At 33.4% G+C, this 18,541-nt stretch overlaps 1 protein-coding gene across 1 annotated transcript; it reads left to right on the forward strand.

The window, feature by feature from the left end:
• The first annotated feature begins 566 nt into the window (after positions 1-566).
• On the forward strand, positions 567-9,767 carry LOC147075976 (transmembrane protein 127-like). Its single transcript, XM_085942309.1, has 4 exons — positions 567-694; positions 3,415-3,729; positions 5,107-5,409; positions 8,534-9,767. Exons 2-4 carry the CDS (start codon positions 3,453-3,455, stop codon positions 8,851-8,853), a joined length of 900 nt encoding a protein of 299 aa, XP_085798435.1. The 5' UTR covers positions 567-694; positions 3,415-3,452; the 3' UTR covers positions 8,854-9,767.
• Positions 9,768-18,541: the final 8,774 nt, after the last annotated feature.

Below are 18,541 nucleotides of genomic sequence, written 5' to 3' on the forward strand. Positions count from 1 at the left end.
TTTTTAAATGACTGTAGTCATCCAAATCAATGCCGAATGCTTTCTCACTTGCACTTTATGGTCTGTTTTTGTTTGTTTACGCCTTGGTAGCTACCTAATTGCAAGAGAATGCTAAGTATTGTTACCTACCATTGCCGACTCAAGAGATTAAAGATGACACTGTACCTACCCATTCAGATAAAGGGCCATAAATCTCTGTCAGATAGTTCTTCATGAATTTCATATTATTATACGGTTCACAAAACAAATTAGATTACAAATAAATAAATTTCCATGAAACTTAATTTATTTTGGAAAAAAAACTTTCGATTTTGAATAAAAAAAATCATTGTGTTATGATTTTTGCGAGGCTACATATTTCTAATTACGTACGTAACTGAGTATGTACTTAAAAATAATAAGTCATTGTGAAATCGTGTTACCTACATGCTAATCGTTTTAAGAATAATATTAATCGCTTTGACTAAAAAGTATAGAGGTTTTCTTTCAAATTTACCAATGCATTTTTTACGTTTTCCAAACTATTGACATTTCAATAGTTTTGTGTGCTGGCTACACTAATTTTACTCTCTGTCAAGTAAAACGTCATTGGCATATCCAGATGATATCGAGGACAACAATAGATTCATAATATTTTCTTTTTTGGATTGTCCAATTTATTCCATTTCTTCAGTGGCCATTTATTTCATAGCAGGTGAGCTTATTTAGTTTATTATGTTTTGAATACTTTCTTACTACTGTATTTGTTATTGATTTAAAATAAATTGAACCTTGTCCATAATTAAGAATTAAAATGTAAATATTTTCCTTATAAGGAATTCATCTGTGGTTTCTAATTTTTTTAATATGCATGTTATCAACATTGGATAATTACAAAACCAATTACTGTCAGGTATGTCAATCCGAATTTTATGGATGTGTTATTTAAAACAGTACAAATAGGTGTCTACCTATTTTTAAATTTTCATTTCTCATTTATAATTATTTCCGAACGAAACTAAAGAGATTGAAACAAAAGTAATTTAATTAATATGCTACAATGAAATCTAAAGAAAGATTTGGAATCGAGTTTTAAAATTAACATGGTACCTATATTCCACCTAGCTTTTTAATGTATATAACTAAATGTATATAACTATAAACAGTAGCGAAGGGTGGAGGTAGGCTGTTAAGATCCGCCATAAATAGTGCACATTAAACTTTGTTAGTCATTCATATTTCTTTTTATTGAACTAATGCTACAATTTACAGATGGTGTTGGTTAGTTTTTAAGAATCAATTAAAACTCGCCCAACCAAACCATAATAGTTTTGGTGTATTCTGGCAGTCAGCGCTTTTACGTGCAAACAGTTATTATCGCAATAGTTGAATATTGGTGCCAGTAAATCCATGCAGATGCACAGGCGCTATAACTCTATACTGCAGCATATTATTATCAATGATATCAGTTCCAGAAAAAATAGGGGCATCTAACAGCTGTTACAATATGCTATAAAAAAAATAAACCGTTACCTGAGTCTATTAATATTACAGTGGATTAGGTTGATGAAAACGTACGCAATTCATCTGTGTCTCATATAGCACATGATAATTGTAATTTAATTATTGTATTGGACCAAAGCTCGTCATTGCCATACAGCGGTTATAATCGATTCAGAAGTGCCCATGATGAATCAATAAAAAATCAAATTTTTTTTTACTCATAAATAATACATAAATATAGCCTCAAATCTTGATACACTTACATTTACAATGAAAAATAAATATACACTCTAATATAAATAAAGTTTTATGAATATAAATTAACAGTGTAGAATGTTAGTCTCCATAAATTTGTTCATAATTATATATATTTATTATGACACAATATTGGTTATGTTTATAACACATGCTCTTTAACCCTTACACTGCGTATGGCATGTAAACATGCCATAGACTTTATCTCGTATTTTCGACCAAACTAGAAAGAGACACTTGTGGATAATATGCTTTAAAAATTAGTTCAAACCTTTAGGTAGACATATCAGGCAACAGATCATAAAAATGTCAAGTAAAACACAAAGAAATATATTTTTTAAAAGAACACTCGTTATTCAGTCATTTGAATCGCGTGCCATTGCGAAGACGGGTGTACTCGATGCGTCACCAGGGTTATCAAAACAAAACATTGGTCATGCATCGAAAAGTGTGCATCGATATTATTTTTATTTAATTTTTAATTAATCATTACGATTACGTTAGTGTTATGAATGTTTTCTTAGTGATTTGTGATCTCGATAGAAACATTTTGACGATTAGTTTTTAGTGTTTTTTGTCATTATAAATATATGTGAAATAATTATTTCAAATGTCACTACCACGTAATATTATTGAAGAAATCATGCTGGAAAATATTTTATCGACGCACAGCTCTCCAGTAAATTTGTATGGCTTTGTTCATTGTTCCATATTTGATATTTACATTATTATAATGGGTAATAATTTTTATTTTTTATGTGCCACGAAACTGTGTTAGCTCTGTTTACATGGTCGTTTTTTGCCTGGCGATCTTTCGACAGGCCCTTTGTAAAATGAAAAAGACTGTTTTATTCTCCAAAACATCCTAATGAGTAAGTGTCACGATGACGAACATTATTTTACGGCGACGAAAATAAATATAGGTTCATGGATTTGAAGCGGTAATAAAAATTGAGTTTGCGACTTACTAAGTGCGATAACCCACTGATCACATACACATATTGACCGCGCGGTCAAAGCTTGGATATTTTTTAGCGTCTTCATTTTCTTCGATTTATTTTAGTGAGAATGTCACGAATATAGTTTATTTCTTGGTGTATTAGGAATAACTGATATATGGTTCATCTAGTAATCTAGTTTTTAATTTTAAAATCGATCTGTTTTAGAGTGACCGTTTTAACAGATCAGTTGACTGAAAATAAATTCCCGCGAAAATGGCTCGCGTCGAAAGGGTCACTAACTAACGACTAACTAAATAACACTATGCGCATGCGCATGTACCCTTGAGACCGAAATGAATATAATCTTCTTCTTCTTCGATGGCGCTATAGCTCAAGTCGAGCCCTGGCCTCCTCCACCGCCGTCCTCCAGCCGGAACGGTCCTCCGTACGTCTTTTCCAGTTCATGATTTTTAGCAGCTGGTTGGCATCTTTTGTAATATTGTCAATGAATATAATCATAATAATAAATTATGTGTTACATCGGCGCGCGTAACTTCGTCACACGCCAAAAATAAACTCTGATCTGTTTTCCCAAAAGCGCCAAAAGAAGTATAACTTCAAAAAAAAATTACAGGTCACGTTTAGTCAGTGAGCTGCAATAAATCACGTGGCGAGTCACATTTTATGTACCAATGCAATAAATTAATTAAGTACTTACACATTATTTTATTTATAGATCGTTGCTGATAGAGCGGTCTCGAAAACGGTTGAAAAATGGCATGGCCGCTGAAGAGTTATGAGATGAACAGGATAGCTGCGTTTTTTCACCTGGCGACATTCCTGCTCGCCTGCACTGCTCTGGCGCAGTCGGCCTGGTTCAGAGTGAGAGGGATGCAATGTACGCCGCATCTGGCCCTGTCTCAGTTCTTTGGCTTTGGATCGGTGGGGACCACAACTGGGAGCCCTGCGCCTCACAATTTTCAGGATGGGAATATTGACGAGGTCATGTTGCCGCCTGTGACTTTATCCTACTATTATACATCAAATGCCAGTAAGTATATTTGGAATTAAATATACTTGTATATACCAGAAATTTGTTTGATACTGTAAAGCTGTAGATAAAAAATGCTGTAAAATGTCACACCAACAAGTTGAATGTTGGTGATCTTTTTTGCGGGTGTTGAAATGTTTTAGCTACTAGGGTACGGGGAGGCAGAAAGAAGTTGACGGCTATCAACATTTTGATCACTCTTTTTTTAGTATGTTATATTTAGCATATTTGTATCTTTTAAAATGAAGTATTGTTCATCGTGAAAGATCATTTCGCGAATACCATCTATAAGGGTTTTGGCATTGCGTTTGATAGTAAGCTGACATTTATTGTTCATATGGCTGTCATTTGTAAAAAGGCACTACAAATCGTCGTCGTCTTGCGTACTTCCCGGGTCTTTTCGGATGTTACGGTATTAAAAATTCTCTAAAACTCCTTAGTTAGAAGTCGGCTTGAGATTAGGTCGATTGTTTGGGCCCCGCATCAGTTGAAATATGACCTTATGGTAGAGCGAGTTCAAAAGAAATTTTTGAGACTCCTTTATTTGAGGTTATATCTGTGTCTTTATCCGACTGGCTTCCACTTAGGTATGCTTTCTAACTGTAGCTTAAACACTAGATGATATTTATATTTGACCACGTATTTTTTCCGAATTATACGCGGTGAAAATGAGAATTCTTGGTAGTATTGACATGTGTGTCCCTGATAACTATCTTAGAAATCGGGAGCATAAGTTGTTTGTTCTCCCAAGGTGCAGAACTGACCTGCCATTGGTAATGCCAATTGGGAGGGCATTAACTCTGTTCAACCAAATCACTTCGGATATTGACATATTCCACCTGCGTGAGGATGAGTATAGGTGGGCATTGTTTTATAAATTCTTAAAATAGGGTCAGCTTAGATCATTCGGTGTACTTGCAACTAATTAATATTTTTTGTATTTACACTTTTTTACTGTTAATAATTAACTTTTATATAATACTGTTTTAATAATATTTCTTTGTTTCTAAATGTCATGTTGTGAACATCTTAAATTTATAATTTGTAATGTTCACTATATTATGTAAAAAATAAATAAAATTTGAATCCAGTCAAGGTAGGGGTGGAGCACTGTGAAAAAATGTCTGACATAGCGAGTGCCGAGGTGACCCCTGAAATATAAGACATTTTACGTCAACAACTTGCCGAATATTGAGCAGAAGATTTTCAATGGATGGTCGAAATGATCACGGCTGTGATGTCATACTGGCCAACTAGGAAACTAACCACCCTCCCCACTCTTCCACACCATAGTCACGACATTTTGGTCCGTATATATAATTAGCAAAAGCCTTTATAAAATTTCACTAAATAAAACTATTTTGTGTTTTCTTTCAGCTCTCGTGTGCGTCTCGAGCCGCATCGCTAGCCTCATGCGGATAATAATCCTCCTCTGTTTCATGGTGATGATATTTTCGTGCATCGGCATATTCCTCAACGTGGCCAGCCTCAAGAACGAGACTCTGAAGATAATCCGCAGGAACGGCATCCTGAGCGTGTTCTGTGTCTTGTGGGTCATCGCCATCGTGGGAGTCTGTTATTATACCACGCTTCTCATCGAGGAGGAGGCCAGCGGGGGGACCTCCATGAGAAATGTTGACGTTTCATACGAATACGGATTCTATACCATCACAGCTGCTGGTAAGATCCACTAGGGATATTTAACCTTTTAACAGCCCAGCTGAAAGTACTAGGTATACTCCCCAGGGCCCAGGAATTAATTATATTATAAAAAAATTAAAAGAATAGTGAAAAGTCCAATATAATGCACTTACATATATGAGACCTCAATTGAAGTTCGGCGAAAAAGTTTTTCATACACAATTTCGTGAAAATGTCTGAAAATTTTCAGGTATGGTAGGGTTGTCACAACACTGCACTTACAAGAATTAGTTGAATTTTTTTTTTTTTTTTAATATAAGTATTTTGAAAAATAAATTTTATAGTATTTTTGTAAAATGTCACCATAAATACTTATAGCACTAAGAAGTATACTAAACACATTAAAATCACTAAAAACTTTCTTGTGTATGGAAAATTTCGAAGCACGGTTCAAAACACAGAGCAATGTCGCACTGCTTGCACAAATACCTAGTTTCTTTCCGTCTTTTCTGATTTTTTGTATTGGCACATACGTAACATCTTCTTGCCGCATTAATTTTATTGTTAGTAGGTGGTATTTTACCCAAAAAATGTCTTTCTGTTAGCCTAGAGGGTAAGGGTGCTTTTCGCTTCAAAAGAGTTTTTGGTTCTAACTTATGTTTTTCGATCAGTTGTCCGATGACTTTCAATTGAAATTCACCCAGCGGTTGTTTTTTTCCAGTTTTTTGTTGGAACAATACATGGGCATTCAGCAGAGATAAATCTATCAAATGGAAAAAAAGTTTTTTGTACCATTTGACAGTTTTTCTTGTCGAATTTACAGTAGAAATTATCATATCACTACGATCCACAGCACCCATGTTTTTATTGTAATCAACAATGCATTCCGGCTTGGAAATCGGAATTTTAGTCTTATAGTCTACTTTTCCAGTAGGTTTGAAAGTATTGTTGTGAATTGTGGACAACATTGTAACATCCTTTTTATCCTTCCACGCCAAAGCCATAATTTCGTCAGTATGGAATGTATCGGTTTCCCCTTTTTTCAATTTCTTAGTAAATTTGGGCATCCCAATTCTGTTTCTCCTTACGGTTCCACAGGCATTCGTCCGGTGATCATAAAGATACTTGAATAACGTTGGGCTGCTGTACCAGTTGTCAATGTACAATGTATGCCCTAGTTCCAAGTATGGTCCAAGCATCGTTACCACCACGTTGCCCGATATACCGATTTAATTATTTTTCTCAATTTCAGTTTGTTTTCCGGTATAAATGATTACATCTAAGACAAAACCAGTTTTGCAATCAGCCATTACAAAAATTTTTATTCCGAAACGACTAGCCTTCGTCCTGATGAATTGGCGGAATAAAAGTCTGCCTTTGAAAAGGAGAAGACTCTCATCAATACATATGTTCTGATATGGACACATGTACTGCTTGAAAGAAATTTTCAGTTCCTTCAGGACCTGTCTAATTTTATATAGTCGATCTCCGGGAACCTGCGTTTCATTGTCACAAAAATGCAACATTCGATGCATCAGTTCGAAACGATTCCTGGACATGGTTTCGGAATAACATGGTGAAAATAACAATCTGTGGATAGACCAGTGTTCAGATATTTTATTCCGTGAATTCCTTGACATTAGCATACACAGCCCCAAAAATGTGTACATATCATCAATTGTGCAGTCTACCCATCGCCGTAGACGATCACTCAAAACTGTGATATTTTTTGTGGCAAATACAAATTGTCTGTTGGTCTCTCGGACTAACATTTCAATAAAAGAAATATCGATGAAACATTTGAAATAGTCCATTTCGAGTGCATCCGAAGTCAAATTATCAGCTTTGCATCCCGAAACGTTAGCATCGAAGGAAAATGCGCGTGGCTCAAACATATCCGATTTCCACTCAAATGTCGGTCTTTCAGTGGATTCCGGTGTGATAATTTCACTTTCATCGACTTCCAAAGTTTCCTCAAGTTCGACATCCGAATCATCACTTCCATCGTCTTCAGATTCAACTGTTTCGATAAGGTTATCGATTTCACCAACTTCGTCGATCTCATCCATTTTGAATAATAAAATTTGTAAAACTAAACTCGTAAATAAAACACTTTGTATATGCAAATCGAATCCGAAATACAAATAAAAAATAGTCACAACACTTAGTCCTTTGTCAATTTCTATCTAAAAACATCGAAAATCTTTCTTTTCATTCAAGTTTAGTAGGTAAAATCTAAAACAAAACTCGTAAATATAACACTTTTTTATACGCAAATTGTATATGAAATATAAATAAAAACACTTGGTCACTCAATAGAAATTAAATTTCAATGTAAAAACATTGAAAACATTCCAATTATAACGCAAATCTGAATAAGAAAGCATTCCGAATTAGCATCCCGACTAAATGATATTCCGGCGACAACTGACTCATCACTATCGAATCATACCAACTGCCTATTGTACAAGATATCCCAGTGTGCAGGGGAATTTTGAGCTAACCCTGATTTGGCCTCTCGGGAAATTCCCTTATTCTCTCGATGTATGCGCCGTACAAATGTTTTTTGCTTGCAAGGTCTGATCAGAAATGTAGTTACACGTTTTAAAATTAAATAAATAAATATTTGACTCATACAAGCGTGTAGAACGGCTCGGCGTATATCGTACGGTACGGGCGCCTGAATAGCCGCCGTGTATGACGTAAACGTTACGTTACGGGCAGCTATCAGGTTAAGAATTCAGATATTTCACTTTTGAAGATTTCAGAGACCATCTTTGTTGACAGTGATTCACATTTTATCATTTTTATATCCACAAAGAACATTACATTTCTAGGTATGTAAGAAATATAGGTATGTGGCAGCGGCGAGGGGTGGAGGTAGGCTGTTAAGATCCAATATAAATAGTGCACACTACACTTTATCAGTCATACTTGTTTACGTCTTAGTTCGATGAAAACAAATACGTATCACTGATAAAGTTAAGTGTGCACTATTTATGTCAGATCTTAACAGTCTACCTCCACCCTTCGCCATTGGTATATGGTGGTGTGGAAACTAAACTTAAATTATTTTTTACTTAGTTGTCACATGGATCTTAGCCTTTCATTTGTCAATATATGGCCATAGTGCCAAGATATTAATGTCTGCATTTTGTTTTAGGTGTGATATCAATATTAGGTACAGCCACCAACCTTCTTAGCGCGTCATCTCCTGAAAACAACATCCAAGCCAGGAACCTCATCGATGACTGGGACGGTCTTGACTCGTTCAACATCGGCCGCGCATCGTCTCGTAACAATAGAAATATTGTGATCGTGAATGCGGGCACGGGTGCCTTCGTCCCCACTGCTCCCAGGCGAGGGAGAGCAATCAGGAGTGGGAGACATTCCGCAGGAAACGTAACTAGAGCTCTCGTCGGTGATGTGTCACCTGATGGAGACCTGGCCATGCTTACTCCGCCTCCACCTTATACTCCGTAAGATAGACGTTAACTTTTAATTGCAGGTGGGTACTGATTCAATGGAAGTAAACTTATGTTAATGAAAATGTTCAAGTGGAAGTCTTAATCCATGTACGTAATGCACTACCCAGCGTGTTAGTGTCAGAAGTGGGATCAGACCGGAACATAACCATATTTCATGATATTGTCCCATCGCACAAATACTTTAATTAATAACGATTCTGTGTATTTTAATAGAATACAATTAATATTAAATGTTTAATTCACCTGGTATGCATTTGTAAATTATGTTATAAACAAAATGAGGTGAATATTGAATGACAAACCAATAGTCGAAACATTAAATTAAATAATAAAAAATATAGCCACCACGAATATTAAATTGTGGACATCGATATTTGGAAATACGTAGATGACTTATAATATTTTATATAGTTTTACCCAAACACTGCAATGTAGATGCTTCTTTGAGAGAGTAATGGATCTCTGTTGCACCAATGGGAGAACTGGACAATTTGAAGAAGCTCTCTGAATGCTAGGACAACTGGACGATGGAGATCTGGGCGCCGCACAGATGAATAAAGTGTGCTAAAAAATACATATTCATTACGATTGGATCTAAGAAGTAGATATGAGAATTTAATATAAAGTGAGGTTGATTATTGTTGCAAAGACACATGTCGACGATGTGCTTTCACATTCTAATATTGCATTGAACTGCAACGATATTGCGCAATAACCGTTTTGCTGTACTTATGGAGATGCCCTTAAAACCAAAAATCATACTTCTTTTCTTTTGACCATGTCCGATCCTAACAGGATCATATGGGCCTCCAGAGGGTGGAAGGTTTGTATTAACAGATTTTTATTTTTACGAGAAATGGATGTCAGCTACTTGCTCAACCTATTAGGTCCATACTCTGACTCATATACAAATTAAAAAACAATATGTGTACTTGCCAGACCCAGGATTCGAACCTGGGACCCTCGACACTATAGACTATAATATAAAATCATACAATGCTGGAATACTTGGCTGTATACTGTCTAATGCTAACATGCTGACCAATAAATAGCCCCGAATGATTTATGGATTGTCAGAAATTGTGTACGCATAAAATCTTATGTGAATTTAACTAAAAGCCTATCCTATATGGTAAATCAATGATCTCAACGAAGTTTTGATTGGCATAATATATTTATTATGCTAGTCTTCAATAAGACGACAAACAAATCAATTATATTGTAAGATAATTGTTATTGATCAATGTCAACAACATCCATACGTTATAAATAACAACAGGTTCACGAAATATATTGTGTCAATCAAGTTTGTTGAAATATGGTGCGCAATTTGCAGAATATTTTGTAAATGTTGCACAATATTGATGCAGTTCAATGCAAGATTGAAATGTGAAAGTAAACTGTTCAGTCTTTGTGACAATTATAAACGTCATTTATTACGAGTGGATACTAGTGGATTACGAGGAGATTAGTCGTAAATATATTATCTTTCAGTCTGTGGCGCCGAATCGTCCTGTACTCTCTACCAATTGCTTACGTATTTTAAGAAAATGTTCAATTTTTCAATTACAGTACTCTCTCAGTAATCCGCCACCCCAAAAACCAGACAAGTGTCCAATTAGTGAAAGCGGTGGATTATAGTTTATACATACATATTATGGTAAAAATTAAAACAAGTACATATTTCGTAAAAATAGTTTTTTTGAGAAATTTGTAAGTACTAGCAAATTACGGTTTTATTTATAATCAAAATCATTTACAAAATTATACATATTTATAAACTAAGTTTATTAACTAAATATTATACAGTAAATCAGTTGACACAACCAGTTGTTCAGTGAGGCAGATATTCTTGAATGGCTTAGAATTCCTGGCTTTCCCTATAACCAAAAGCTTAATTTTGTGTGTCCTGGTTGTATTGTATTACAGTATAATTGTGATGATGTCTTTCGGGACTTTCCTCCCTGGTACATTACTTTCTTCGCGATGAACGTACGCTTTACGAAGAAGTTTCCAAAATAAACCCGTCTCATCTGCGTTGTATACTTGTATGCGGCGGACTATTGAATTTGACAAAGAATACCGGTGAATTATAGATCTTGATTTTGTGCTTTCAACTAGTAAAAATAACGGTGGATTATGGTAGTTGTCGGATAATCGAGCAGAGCGGATTACTGAAAGTATACTGTACATAGCCAAATTTCACACGAATGGTGCGTGATCTACAAATGCATACGGTGATCCGATTATGACCAATAAAAATATTACTTTACTGGAAATATAACATGGCTCCTTATGACATGGTTGTATTCAATTTATATTTTTTATACGCTTCCATATATCGATAAACAGAAGTGTAAATTTATCGTCGATCGATTTACTAATGAAACATACTCTGTTGAACATATTAATTCGTTGGTATCTATTTAAAATATCGTACTTATGGGGAAGAAGTACCGCATACAATTAACTGTTAAAAGAGTTCTGTTGATACCAATTTATTATTGTAAGTAGGTATACTGTTAAAAGGATCTATCTGACATGTAGCTTATAATTAATATAGTGAGAGTATATGTAACATAATATAAAATGTACCCAGAAATGAAGTGATATATTTTTTTAATTAGCACAAAAGCCGAATGTTAAAATGTAGATTGATAATTATTTTTGATATAGGTAAATTAATTCCTGTGTATGTATACATATTTTATTAGCGTGTGTCTTTATAAGAAAGATATTGTTACAATGAAAGCAATGTATGTCGTCAGTCTATCTTGTTAAACTGATAAATTTAATTTTTGGTCAATGATTTCATTTTTGTTGAATCTTTCTTTCTCTTCGGCCATATCCGCCCTTTAGTTAAAGTATATGCACCTCCTAGAATCACTGTTGCTCGCCAGCCTTCTTGCATCATTCCAAGTCAAACGAACATCCCGTAGGTCTGCCGTATTCACTCTGTAGATAGTATTTAGCGGCAAGGCAGGTCTAACGTCGCCACTTCACTCTGAGCATGATGAGAGGCTGCTTGGTGCGTTCGCTTATCCCCTCGTTACTCCTAAAGTCATTCCACCATACACCCAGTATCCATTGTAAACATCTGTTGAATACGCTAGTATCATCAAATGTCCACCATTGTGGAATATTCTTGCATTCATAACACGTCTAAAAACCTCATAATTTATATCTATACGATTGAAAAATTTATAAACTTCGCAAATGCCAGAAATCATTTTCATTTTGTATGGAGAGTTTGATTTATTTTTTTCCCAGTTTTTACATAATTTTTAAAGTGTTTTTGAGATAATGGGAAGTAGGTAGACTGTAAGAAAGTATAACTCTCGAGTGTGAAGAAAATGGGATAAACTTAAACATGTGTTAAAGAATATTTTATTTTTGATAGTTACATCTGTATCATAACATGCATTTAGCTTGTCACGTAATTATGTATACACATAACATTCAATGTTGGTATTATTTGAGGACGCTCGATGGACTTCATTAAGTAATACACCTAAACGGCTTCAAAGCGTTGGTTCATGGTAACCGGCTTTCGCATTTCTATCTTATTAATATTCTGTTCTATGGTTATTACTTATTACTGTATCATGAAAATAAAGGTGTTTTAAATTTCCAAGATGGACTTACGAAACGTAAGTTGTAAATTAAAATTTATGTATGGGAAAATACGGGCCCGTCTCTCTCTCTGATTGGTTAAGTTTGACTACTTCTTCATTCTACTCTCAGTTAATGAATCTCAATGTGTAAATTAATTTAATTTGTTTTAAATGCTCAATTAATTATTACGTTATTCTTATCAGTTTTGTTGACAATTTATTTCTAAACACTATTTTGTTTCTACGATTAATTGCTTGTGGTACATAGATGTACATACGTAGCGTTATTAGTGCTTTCAAGCCAAATAGTAATAGTTTAAATTAAATGAAATATCAACGCTATCAATATAATAAATAATATGTATTGTTTTAAAACAATGAAAATAAAATGCTTATCCAGGGACCAGTAGATTTTTTTATGTTATTAGTTATTAGAAACAGACAGATTTTATGTAGAAAATCCAACACATAAAAAAATTATAAACTGTTAATATATTAAAGTAAAATGTCCCACAATCCACTCTGTAAAATATAGTTTATTTAATTTAGTGATAAAATTGTCATTACACTGTTAAAACATCCTATGTGACAAAATTTAAATTTTTACATAAGAACAAAAAAACTGCACACATATACAATGGTAAACTTTCATCTTATCTAAATAACAGGTAGTAAATGACTCGTTATCAATATGTTTGTAATTGCTTCGATGTGATTATTTTTTACGTAAATTAGAGGTATTACAATCTTAATAACCATTACTATGGCAGTATCTGACAGGCCGCAGATTTTTAACGATACACGTTGAATGTCGAGCGAAAATTTAATTACTAAAATCGCTGTAATACCGATAATTTGTGGCTTAGTATTTCATAATTATTCAAAGATATGTCACTGTCACTGTGCTTTTAATTATTTAGATTATGCAAATCAATCGACGGTGGCTAGTAATTTGAGTTTAAAGTCGGACGAGATAACTGGCGAAATTTGTATGTGCGGGCTGTCGATCACAGTCTCATAGAGCGAGATAACTCGCTGAAAGCGTAGAACCGGTTAAAATGGACATACTAAATCAACGGTTACTATAATTGAATTATGCTTATTTAAATTTTGGTGGTACTTAGAACATTACGGGTTTTACTAGACTATGCTGTGTAATACATAGGTTTTAACAGTGTAACGACTAAATACGTCTGTGATTGTTAATTTGTGAAATGTTTTTTCACAATGAAAGATAATTTATTATTTATTCACAGTTAATTACTCATGTTTATTTCATTTAAGCCATATTTTTTTTTATTACAAATAATTGTATAATATGCACATTTTTTTCTTGTTAACATTTTATTTCATAGATCTTTACATTATACTATGTGAGATTGTACAAATTGCGACTGTTTGATTTATGTTTGAAATTTTATTTTATTTGTAATGCACCAAAATATTATTTATAGGTCATATTTTTAAGATAAAAGGCTTGTTTAAACTTACGTAGATGTCGGATACATATTTTGCTCCCTGTGGCGGGCCATATGTGAAATAAATATCATTAGGTCTTACAAATAAATAAGTTAAAACAAAATACCAACCCCCTTTTTATTTATATGCTAAGAATATGGATTCTAGATACATAGGAGATTTACACGCATTCCGTATTAGGAATTATGAACTCAATTCGATTTTTGAATCGAACGATTGTACATGTGGTTGTATTGGTAATAAGTTCATTATTTTCTTCTATTGGTAACACTGAAAACAAAATGGTAGGTCACGTATGTTCTGGTTTGAAGTGTGTTGCTTTATTTACATAACCTAGCTATGTATGCGTTTCTCGGTGTTTTACATTATACATCTTAAAAATAATGGTTAAAAATTTTCTGTTGTGACTTACTTGAACATGCTAATAATTTTAATTAACTATTTCTTTTATTCAACGAATAATTCACAAGATTTTAAGAATGTACCATTCTAATTATTGAACACACATATAGATTCCTGCCGGGTGTCTTACTTTTTTCAAAAAAGATTTTTCTATTGGCTATATTTTCTCATGAGTGTTTTCAGAATTATGTATGAAAACAAATAAGTATGATTGACAAAGTTTAGTGTGCACTATTTATGTTGAATCTTAACAGCTTACCTCCACCCCTCACCCACCAGTAGTCATAGACATTGTCTATTGAAGTGAAACTTTGGATTATGCATCGTGATTTCACTATAAATAATGGAAAAAAGGTACAATAATTAATACAAATACGACCAAAAAAGAAAATATTATATTTTAAACATAATTCACAATAAAATAATATGTCACTAGAAAACCTAAAATATAAATAATAATGGTATTCAAATTAATTATAAATTGTTATGACTTAACTAGAACTTGCAATCCCGGACAGAATTTTCAATCCAGAAGCAAGTGACATTATGCATAAAAAACATATTAGTAATCTTACATATCATTGATCATATAATTTCTTTTATTTTGTTAACTGTCAAAAAAAAACTGTTGTTTAAAAGTGGAATAAGTACTACAAAAAAAAAAAAAATTGCATTTTATTAAATTAAAACCACAATAGATCATATAATTTCTCACACTTTTTTGATTGATGATTTAGTCTTATATGAAGTTTATAATAATGCATATTATTTTTGACAATGTAATCCTGTGAAAGTGAGGATATTATAGTCCAGGATTTCAATATCTTTAATTCTGGTACTTCAGGATTGAAATCGAGCAGGATCTTGGAATTGCAAACCCTAGACTCTTATCCATTTACACATATTTCCATAAAACTCATATTATTGAGGTGTGCAGCTTGAACAGTTAAAATTATATGGTTTTGCTATGATTTTAATAGTGTAAGTGGGTTGTCTGTTCATAAAATACAGTTCAATAATACATTGGTAACATTTTCATCTCATTGTTGAACAAAGCAAATATAATTATAGAATATAAAAAAAACAATATGATAAATTCAGTATTATTCAGTGCAGCAAACTTATTCCAACTACATAACACCTTAACAACAAAATGTTATCTACATATTATGATCTGAACTAAAATAACTTTTGTTATAAATGTATTCACAGTGCTCAAGGGTGAAAATATTGAAAACAAAAGGCGGCGCACAGGGAACTCGTACTCGAAGGGAAGAAATAATGGGAACTGAAATACCCTACGGGTGTGGAGAAACAGGCAACCGATCTCGAGTGTGGAAGAATACGCTTGTATTTCGTTCTGACAACTGCTGTCGTTTTATGCACTGACGCTCATTCAATACTGGTTGCAACACACTATTGTACGTCTGTAATACATGGCTCATTATCGTAGGACACTCACACATTCACAACTCTGCGTCAAAATGTAGCGTATTGGGATGTAGCCTATCGGAATTCTGTTTATCAATTTGTTCCGTGCTGGCACAGCTCTAGGGACAAATTTCAGGTGGTATATTAGGGTATCCTTCAAACGATAACGTGCTTGTGCAATTGCACTGACATCTGCTGTCACTTTGATATTATTTGAAAATGATAGCGCGTGCACAAAATATATAACAAAGAATTAAAGCTGATTAGCAATCAGTGGCGTGCAGTTCATAGATGCTGTAGATGCATAGCACACCCAGAAATATTCAATAATTTATTATCAATAATATTATGCATTTATTGCTCAATTTTATAGTAAATTTCACTAAACTATACTGCTTCAAATGGTACTAAAATTTATACATTGCTTGTGATTTTCTTGGTTGATTGTTATTTTCGACATTCTATATATATGCAAATAAGTTTATAAAATAACAGCTCCCACCACTAAGTAATAAATCACACCATACTCCCTAAATCCAATTAGTTACCTAAAGGAGATAATAATAATAATATGTATTTTTCAAAGTCTATAATCAAAATAATGTCACCGAACGCCACTGGTTGCAATGTTGCCATTTTGTTCAAGCCATTGTAATATTAATGGAGAACAAATATATTCCGATGTCGGGTATAATATTATATACTTCTACATAGTAATATCCACACAAGGTACATTTTCATTGTAATTTATTGAAAATATTTTCAGTAATAATGACAGCTTATCGATTTATCGAGTTAAAGCTGTAAAACAATTGTAGACTATTTTTGACATTGATTATTTTGTGTAATGTAGTCAGCACTAAAAAAAAAATACATAATGCTTGGAATATACCATAGCATGTTAATCCTGATTTTTAACGATTTCGGTGTTAAGGGTTACATTGGAATAGGTCTGTGATGGTTAATATTATATCTTGGCTTAAACCTATTTCATCACCCCATTTCTAACTTGTTGTAGTTATCACAAATGAGTGTAGTTTTGGTCTCTCTTCAGTAGAGGCGTTGTTGCATTGTCATATTTTATCAATCGGCTTGAGTCTGTGTTACCCAAAACTCTACCGTGCCACATGCATTTATGTTTTGTAAAATTTGTGTGTAAAATAAAATGGCCCTCATAAACAACCATGCCCATACAAACTGAGCCTGTCCGAATTTGTAAACAATGTAAATATACAGATGAAAGTGGTTGAAAAATGAACTCTACCAAGATTGTATTTGTAAATCTGAGTTCATTTATAATATACATCATTATGATTTGTCATTATTCATTATCATATTATGATAAGGGGTCATCCATATATAATGTCGTGTCCTAATGTAGGGGAAGGGGTCTAATATGACATAAGACCAATATTTATTCTGAGAATGAAATATTCCGACATGTATTTGATGCAACAAATTCATTCTTAACGAATGTGAGTGAAATACCCAAAACATGTGATCTCACTTATGGATGACACCTAACCCGTCTACAGATTGTAAAAATATATATTATAGTATGTCAGGGGTGGCGAACCCATGGCACGCGAGATGAATTTGCACGGCACGCAAACAAAAACCAATAAAAAATTTCAAAAAAGGTTTACAAACGAATATTATACTTACCTACATATAAAAAATAATGATGACATTTGAGAAAATTGTGCAACCTGCGGCCCGCGGCGAAAATATTTTCCTAAATAAACGAGCTGACTCTTTGGCACGTCAGACAGCCGAAAAATATTTTTTGGGAAATGTTGGCACGCGTATGCAAAAAGGTTCGCCAACCCTGTAGTATATAGTTAAAAATGAACTCTACCTACATTACATTACATTACATAGTTAAATGTCTTTAATCTATTTTTTTAAATGAGCCCACTTTCAATGTTGAGATTTTGTATGGGAAGTCGTTTTCCTGCATATCAACAGCCGTATAATATAATAAACATTGCATATATTTGGATTCAAACTTCAAAAATAATAAATCATGCTTACAATAAGTTAGAACTGAGGTGATGATTTACATATAAGTGCAAATATGGACATGACTATTAATACCATTAAAACATTGGTTGAAGCTTGGAAGCAACACTTAAGTGTAACAATAATAATACATCACTTAGTAATAAGATATGCAAAAACTGTTACAAACAGCGCCTTTATTCCATAATATACCTATTGTGGGGTAATCGAGTACTTATCACCTTAGTTAATTGATTCATGTTGCATTGAGTAACCAAGGTAATAACAACTCACTAATAGCCTAATAACAGCGCAGTACATGGGTACATGGAATAAAGGCGGAAGGGTGTGGAGTCATTCAAAAGCATCTGGGTTCTAGTTCTGACTTCAATTCTGACAAAACAAAGAAGGACATCTTTAATAAAATACAAATACCCAAAAAGTAGTGTAAGCGAATAGTTTGACAGGATTTGAGCAACATATATGTTTCGTAACTTGACAAATTGGAATTGAAACATGGCAGCTTATTATGCCGCAATGTTTGTTTTTATTTTTCAATACGCATTCAACATATTGTTCATGTATGTAATAAACTATTTGCTTTATTCAACAAATAAGACACAAGATTTGAGTATGTAACATTCTATATTGAATAATGACTGTATTTTAGGATTTTACAGGAGGGGCAAAAAATGTTTTTTTGAATGATTTTGGTTCAATATTAAAAGAAAATAGGCACAGACATTGGGTGCATGA

Source organism: Rhyacophila brunnea, unplaced genomic scaffold (assembly GCF_057557595.1).
Source record: "Rhyacophila brunnea isolate RB1 unplaced genomic scaffold, BYU_Rbru_1.0 scaffold_14, whole genome shotgun sequence".
NCBI classification, from domain to species: Eukaryota; Metazoa; Arthropoda; class Insecta; order Trichoptera; family Rhyacophilidae; genus Rhyacophila; species Rhyacophila brunnea.